This window comes from Nothoprocta perdicaria, unplaced genomic scaffold (assembly GCF_003342845.1).
Source record: "Nothoprocta perdicaria isolate Ctin4 unplaced genomic scaffold, notPer1 scaffold_116, whole genome shotgun sequence".
Classification (NCBI taxonomy): domain Eukaryota; kingdom Metazoa; phylum Chordata; class Aves; order Tinamiformes; family Tinamidae; genus Nothoprocta; species Nothoprocta perdicaria.
Genome location: NW_020454272.1, coordinates 1,593,543 through 1,601,724, shown reverse-complemented (window position 1 = coordinate 1,601,724; position 8,182 = coordinate 1,593,543). Strand labels below are relative to the sequence as shown.

Genomic DNA, 8,182 nt, shown 5'->3' with positions numbered 1-8,182 from the left:
AAAAAAAAAAAAAAAAAAAAAAAAAAAAAAAAAGCAGAGATTTGGTATAATTTACAATCTTGTTCAGGGCATTGTAATATTTACATTAAGCTACTTTTTCAGGGAAAGAATTTACAGTTTTGCATATTACATAATAACTTACCACACATGTTCTCCATTCTGTATTACATTAGTGCTAAACAAGCCCCTCTACTTTAGCATTCAGCAAGGAAAAAGATAAAAAACAAATAATAAAAAGAGTATGGTCATGATGTAAGGCTGCTTCCTATCCAAGCCCAGGCACAGAAGGCCCTCTGGAATGTCCTGCTCTAATACTGTCCCTTCCTTCCGTTCATTCCTCACCTCCCACTGGATTTGAAGTACAACTGTCACTCTTCTACAGTGGTTCTGCTTTGGCCACAATGCAAATCTTCTGGGCTCTTGCAGAACCTCAAAATGACAATTTGCAAGTGGAGAGATCAATTGGACAAGGTTTCCTAAAGAAAAGCCATTGCAGCAGGAGCCGAGAGGCAGGCGGCCTTGGTGAGTTCCCTCTTGCAACTTCTCTTCCCTTTAAGTTAAGCAGAAATAGTTAAAGAAATTCACACACATATAGCTTCCTCACTGCCTGAGCACAAAGTATCTACAAGGAAAAGAGATTTCACCTACTGATCTTAACCAAAATCATTTTTTCAAGATTTATTTTTAAATAACTGGAAAAAAAATCCTAGTATTTCCRTAAGCGCCCTTTTCAATTTTCTGTTATTCTTCTACTCTGGCCATTCTGAATCAAAATCACGTTCTGAAATACAAAATACAAAACATTTCGTATTACTCAAGACGGACATTACCACTGACAGAAGAGTGCYTCTGCATTTGAGTCTACAAGATTTGTTTGGTTTATTTTTAAATATACATTGTATTCTCAAATAGCCTGTGCCAAAARGGCATACCCCCAAAACGCAAAATTCAGGAGGCCTGGATATAAAATGGGATAAAAAAATTGCAGTTAACTGTTGTTCTCTCCAATTAGTGACATCCAAATCCRACTTTGAATATTCACAATCCAGATCAGGGAACTGGAGTTTAACTCTGCTTTTCTTACAGATATATTAGTATAACACATGGTCAAGTCCTAAAATGTGTTATTTTAATATACCCTTAATATTCYAAATAAGGTACAGCAATACAGATTCAAGTAATTGTTAAAAGTTTTGCCTTACATTACCTTAAAAAGTGTAGCTTTCAAAAGCTGACACTAAAAAAAAAAAGATTTGGTGTGATTCAGAGTGTAAAGTACCAGTAACCGTAGATTTGAATTTAAATAATATTTTAACAGTTCTAATATTGTATTTAAGTTACATAGGTATCTTAACATAACCTACAACATTTACCATGAACACTAACAACACATAAGCATCACAACGTTAGGCATTGTTTTCTAAACCACAATGTCACTGGTCCCAGGTGTCTTAAAATAATATGACTAAGGCAGGAACTATAATACATAAACAATTATTTAAGAAATACACTTAATGCTGAGAATCGTGGAAATATATAACAAAATACAATTCACATTTATAGCATAAGGCCCTTTGGTTTCTTAAGCAGCAAATGAAAGAACAACTTCTTCAGTGAAAGGCTTTGAAAAATAAAGTACGTAGGCTTTCCATAAAAAAGGTAACTAGTTCTTTCCTTCTCAAAATAGCCAGCTACAGTCTTCAAAATATTATGTTAAGAAACTTCCTGAAATTCCTAGGAAAGAGAAAATTAAAATCCAACTGTAATATCTGTCAGAGCAGAGATTCTATCATGGGCAAGCTGAACATCTACCTGCCGGGAAGTAGAAGAGACTACTGCTTGGTTTTCTGGAGATCTTTATTAAATTTGGAATAATACAATAAAAAGGATTTGAAATATGTGTGTATTTACCACATATTCTACAGCTTACAAATCTGTATTTTAGAACTCACTTCATAGTCATCTATTCTTCATAAGGACTTGAATTAAAACAAAATTAAGAAGTAACATTTTATTCTAATCAAGGCAATAAATGGCAATTCACTTTTTCACACAACCATGTGCAACAGCAACCTCTGCCAGCCAATCCTTTTCCATCCTCCCAACAGAGCCCCAAAACTGTGAAGTAATTCAAAAATATTTCTGTGTAATTCAGCMAACTGTAACAAGTTGGGGAAATTCAGCATCTGAATTGATTTACAGAGAGATTTCATAACTATTTTTCTTTCCCCAAACAAAATAGCTGGAAGCAATACCAAAATATCCAAAACACAGAAATATATAATAAATGTGATCAAGTATTTTAAAAACTCATGAAAGTGGCACAGGGCCTTCGCTCTGGGGCTGTTAACTATGGTCTGGTGTTATAAAATAAGACATAAACCACTATATCTACTGGAGCAATGTTTTTCCTCTATCCTAGACCTGTACCACCATTTAAAATCATTTCTTATGCTTCCTGAATATCGTGGTAGTCAACTACCACATTAATCCTAATTTCCTCGTAGAGAAGAAAGCCAAAATATTTGATTTTCTTAGCCTGCTGTAGAGTTGTGGACTAGAGGTATTTCTATGTAACATGGCTAACAAAACATTCTGACGAAGCATGAGTTTTACTTTTCACATATTGTCATAAGGCCTAATGACAGTTTGTGCCAAATTCAGGCTACACAAATCATCAAGAGTTGAATTTAACAGACACTGAAAATACTGATCCATAGGATAGCATTAAAATTGTATACATTAGCATTATTACCCCTTAACAATTTTCAATTAAATTAGGAAATAAAACTTCACATAAATGCAGGAGTTGATTGAATGCATTTCTGAGTAATTTTGAAACATTTAGCTTATTATATTCAGTGAATATATACATCCTATCTCCAATGCTCTGAAGTTGGGTAGAGATGGGAAAATTATGACATAGGATGACCTTGCACTTATGCTTTCCACTACATTACGAGGACAATGTAAAAACAGTTTTCTAGTGCAAAATTATTTATTTTGCTGAGTGGAAAACTTTCCCCCAAGTCATACTTTTCCTAATCAAGAAAAGATGTTAATCAGCTTACCCATGATTCAAATTATACCAACTGTTGAAAGAAGAAAATAGGACATTTTACCCAAAAAGATCTTTTAAGTCATTGCTAGCTGAGCTGCTGTTTGCCATCGTGTTTGCTGGTTGTGTAAAGTTCTGAGGAGAAAAGAAAGGATTACCCTGTATACCAAAGCCAGGCTGTCCCATCATGTTCATCTGAGGTCCCAAGACTGAACCACTTGCACTTGGGGACCCTTGGGAGGGTACAAACTGATTGACCCACTGGTTTGACTTCTGTTGAGCCAACTCTTTCATACTGACTTTGGGCTTCTGAGGACCAAAAAGATTATCTAAAGCAGACATATCTGGGGGTCTGTTTTGTTGTGCCAGTGGAGACATTGCAGAAGGAGCACTCATGGGACTGTAGTTTGGCATATTGGCAGTTGGTGCAATGTTCATCTTGCTTGTTCCTGTTGTGCTTGGACCACTGAAGAAATTCTGAGTGGTGGGACCRGTTGCCATGCCGAATCCGGCAGTCTGAAAACCCATACTAGTATTTAGTCCATTTGTTATATTTCTTTTTGTGCTGTCAATGGTTGATGAAAATCCCATTCCAACACCCATAGAAGGGACAGAAGAGAAGCTGTTTGAAGATGCAACTTTAGTTTTGTTCATAGATGTCAAAGATGACATATTATCTATCAGGGTATCTGTCAAGTCCTTTGTCTGAAAAATACAATACAGTTATAAACTTTTTCTTTACAGACATACTAGCAACAATCTTTAGCAACTGCTCCTGCAGTTAATATCAAAGTGTCATTATTTTTAAGAAACTGGTATTTATTGCTTTGAATTACATATTTAATGCAATTGTGCACAAAAGTAATTATATTATTTCCRTTCTTCACTACTTAGAAGTTTAATCGTTTTGCAATGTAGTTTCACTATCAAGACTATACACACCAAGTAAAAATGTGCCCATCTGCTTACATGCCTCATCCCTATCCCTCAAAATGATTGTATATTTAATTAGTAAAATTTTCAGAACAGGGTATTTTTATATGTGCTTTTTCCGTATCTAGAATGACAGTAGTGAAGTCATCTTTGAAAATTACTACCAATAAAACATTGGAAAAATAGGTAATAATGCAAATAGAAGGCAGATAGTTTTACTGAACTCTATCATATTACTACCAGTGATAATAAAGCTGAACCCCAGGGGAAAAAAGTGATAATTGTGTACAGTACTTCCAAGGAAAAAGCATCACAGCTGCAATGGAAACCATTAAATAGCTCATTATCTCTCACCTGCTTCAATGGAGGTGTTATCACAGTCGTCTGTGGCTTTAGAGGCTGCTGGCTTTTTAATTTCTGTGCCTGTTCTTGTTCTTTAGCTAATTTTTGCTTTTCTTCAAGTGTAAGTGATGCCTTTGAAAAAGGAAAGTATTATCAATAAGCTGGACAGCATTGGTATTTATTTTATATGAATAATAAATATTATTACCACATATTGTTGAAATGACAGTGCTATTTATGAAATAACAATGACAACATAACTTCAAGTGGCTAAACACAAAGTCTATTATTACATCTATTCTACTGTTGAAAAGCATTTTGGGCAAAATAAATACAAAATTAAAGGCAGTTTTATGACAAATTCTAGGCAAGTATCAAAAACAGCTATTTCATCACAATAAAACCATTTTGACTTTGACTTCTTAACGCTGAACATAAAAAAGTGTTCTGTTTGTTTTTATATTTTGATATGAATACTTTACCAACTGTCATTTGATAAATAACTACAAGTGCAGTTGGAAAGGAAATCATAATTTAATAACCGTGAGAAAGATGTTGTAATAGAATATCACCTATAAAGGGTAAACTATTTGAAGTCACGCCTCTTCTTTGCTTGTTCTATTTATCCCCATATTTATTGTTTGATTACACTTAACTTTTAATTTYGATAGTAAATCTTAGTCTTACAGCATGAGATTGTACAGTTAATCTTCATTTCCTTCTGTAATTTTATAATTAAGTTGCTTGAGTATTTTGATTTTTATAGTTAAATCCACTACTGAAGTTCAGTACAGCTAATTATACCCAGAACTAAGGAGGAAAAAATGATAAATAATATATAATTCCAATTGATGCATATTTTGCACAAAGCGAATTTCAAAGACATGTTTACATAGAAAATGAAGGCTGTGGTTTAAACATTTTTTCAGTGCATTTTCACATGTGACTACTCAGAGTTGTGCTAGGCAAAAGCAGTTATTTTTTCCTTTAAAGCCTCAAGTATGACAAATATTTACACATACTCTTCTTACGCCCATTAGCCTTGTATTAGACAGATGCATATAACAGAACTCCAAAACACAAATCCCACACCTTCTTCTGCTTTGATGACAACTCGTTCTCTTCTCTGTCAGATCCACTAGTTAGAAGGTCAGTTCCAGTATTACCAAATACCTTGTCAATCTGTTTAAATTAAAAGAAACAAAATCGTAAGTTTTTTTGAAATGTGGGAATTTAAGATGATGTAAATATTGATTAGGTGACTTTAAAACTTCTATATGTAACTAGCATAATAAAATATTGTCTCTTACCTGATTATTTGTACTGACAGATCTTGCCTCTTCAGACACACTCATCTGATTAGCTATATCCAAAGATCTATGCAGTACAGAGTATATAGATTAGAAAATGACAACTATACAGTCACCATATTAATCCAACAAGACATTTATTTCTTTGCATTTAAACAATATAAAAATGTTGTATCAAAGCATTGTCATATTCAGAATAGCTGTAGGAGACTGGAAAACATTAATATTCTAATGTATAAAGGTTATCTACCTTTTGAAATAGTTTTACTTTCTCCTTTAAGTGGCTAATGCAGACTTCAGAGAGCAMGTTAATTTGCCTCAAAGTTAATTTGCCTTCCTCAGCTCATATTAGCCTCCATAAAACAGGCACAGATATCTTCAGATATCTTTGCCTTCTGAAGATCTGCCATTTTTATGTCTTCTCTTCTTTGGTGGGTAATTCTTAGTAACTACACAAGAAGTCTAAAATCAGACTATTGGAGCTCAGTATGAAATTTTGTGTTTCATAAATTCACTTAAAAATTATCCAGAATAAGTAAACTTCTCAATGTAAGTGTAAAGGATCATGTGTAACAAAATCACTGATCTCATAATACTGTCATTCTAAGGAGTCATAAATCTTTGCTGACAACCATGCTTATCTGAGCTAACTGCCAATTACTGAAGTAAGAAACACCAAGATTTCGTGTGTCTGCAAATAGATTTTTCTCACATTTGCTAAAAAGATTAACTGAAATTCATCTCACCTCACTTATTATCCTAGCACAAAAGCAAACAAACACTTACTTCTGTTGTTCTTGCATGATATGAAGCTGTTCAAGTTTTGTTTTATGCTCTGACTCCAATCTATTAAGCATATCTTTTATAACACAAATAAAAGAATTGAACTGTAAAAGAAACATAGAAGAAATTTTGTAGTGACAGAATAGTAGTGGATTGTAGTAGATTTGTAGTGGATTTTGTAGTGACAGAATCAAAGCATTTAAGAGCTTAAAAACTAATATCACATACAATTTATAATATACAATGTCTGCATTAAACTGTACATTTAAATAATTTTATAGTCCAGTTTCACTGCCTTGGATGACATACCCAGCTACAAGCAGAATGTATAGGCAACTTGGAGGAAAAAAAAAAATCACAATTAACATTCTGAGATTTAATCTCCAGAAAAATCATATTAGGTAATCTATTTCCTAATTAATTCAGACCAGTATGATTGCACTTTTTACACTACATGTAATATTCTCAAACACAAGAGAAGAAAAGACAGACTGTAATATAGCTTCTTATTTGGACTATAATTCTTCTTTAGTATGGTATTTGAAAGGTAGTATACTCTTATTCCAGAAATTCTTTGTCTCCGATTTGATCTCATTCGACTTTGTCCCAAGTCCCATGTTTCGTAGTATATTTCAAAAGCTGCACCATCCATCTATCCATTTTAAATATCCTGCTAACTTTATCACAATCACTTTATTTTTCTTATGTTCCTTCAAATTCTACAGAAATATCACCAGGTTTAACAGTTTAACCCAGTAGTAACCACCATTCTGTAGTTTATAATATGCACATAGAAAGGAATAGATCGTGTCACTTAAAAGTTGTTTTAATTTCCTCTATTTTTGCCCCACAATTTGATGTGTTTAATTACTTCTTGGATGCCAAGCTGCTGCTTTAGTGTTGACAGACCAGTCAGATTTACCCCAAAATGTCAGAACCAACTCAGGAATTATGACCTAAGGACTTAAATAGCTACCAACCATAACCAAAGTCTGTTAGGTGATACAATTTTTCATTTAAAAAGCACATTTCAGTTTAAAGGCTTAACTTTTTTTTTAGCCTTTAATAGTGAAAATGTTAACAATACAACTTGAAAATTTTCAAAGATTTTAAAAATGGAAAAAAAAAAAGTACAAAAGCCATGATGCTACTTTAGAACTATGATGGTATACGACTATGATTTAAACACACTAAATAAACAAACTTTAAGCATAAAAATAGAGTAATAAAGCATGAAAATAGAGTAATACTGGCAGCATTTTTCACAGCAGACACAGATATACAGAAACCTACGATTTCTGTGACAACAGTTTAAGCCAATTCTCTACCAGTTAATCAATTAAAATCATGCAAAATAGTCATGTTCCTACCTGAYTGAGATTAAGATTGTTCTCAATACTGAGAGGAATCAGATGAGGCAATACTCTTCCTGCAAGCTGCTCTTTTGTAATYCCAAGCTTCTTATGAGTAAATGTACATTTGTAAATACCTGACATATATTAAAATAACAAAATTGGTAAATTTGATTTAGTTAAATTATTTTTAATTTTAGCACACTCCAAGCAAGTTTCACTCTCGATAGGTACTGACAATCTGATCATGCATTCATTCTGTGGTGCAGCCAACCACCAACAGGATGGAAAAGTAATAAAAATGAGAACTTGTCCACAACACAAACGTAAAACGAGTTTTTGATAACAACCAGAGCAAAGAAAAGTCCTGGAGGTCCAAAGCAACACTTCGCTGTTAATGAAGC

The 8,182-nt window shown here is 33.3% G+C and overlaps 1 protein-coding gene across 2 annotated transcripts in view; it reads right to left on the bottom strand.

Moving 5' to 3' along the window:
• Nucleotides 1-1,190: 1,190 nt before the first annotated feature.
• The window catches only part of SCYL2 (SCY1 like pseudokinase 2), a 31,558-nt gene continuing 24,566 nt past the window's right edge, over nucleotides 1,191-8,182 (bottom strand). For both annotated transcript variants that reach the window (XM_026053515.1, XM_026053516.1), the window contains 6 exons: nucleotides 7,797-7,915; nucleotides 6,430-6,530; nucleotides 5,644-5,710; nucleotides 5,426-5,515; nucleotides 4,346-4,465; nucleotides 1,191-3,763 (listed from right to left, as the gene is read on the bottom strand). In XM_026053515.1, the coding sequence (XP_025909300.1) occupies nucleotides 3,119-3,763; nucleotides 4,346-4,465; nucleotides 5,426-5,515; nucleotides 5,644-5,710; nucleotides 6,430-6,530; nucleotides 7,797-7,915 (1,142 nt within the window). In that variant the 3' untranslated portion in view covers nucleotides 1,191-3,118. The remainder of the gene's footprint in view (nucleotides 3,764-4,345; nucleotides 4,466-5,425; nucleotides 5,516-5,643; nucleotides 5,711-6,429; nucleotides 6,531-7,796; nucleotides 7,916-8,182) is intronic.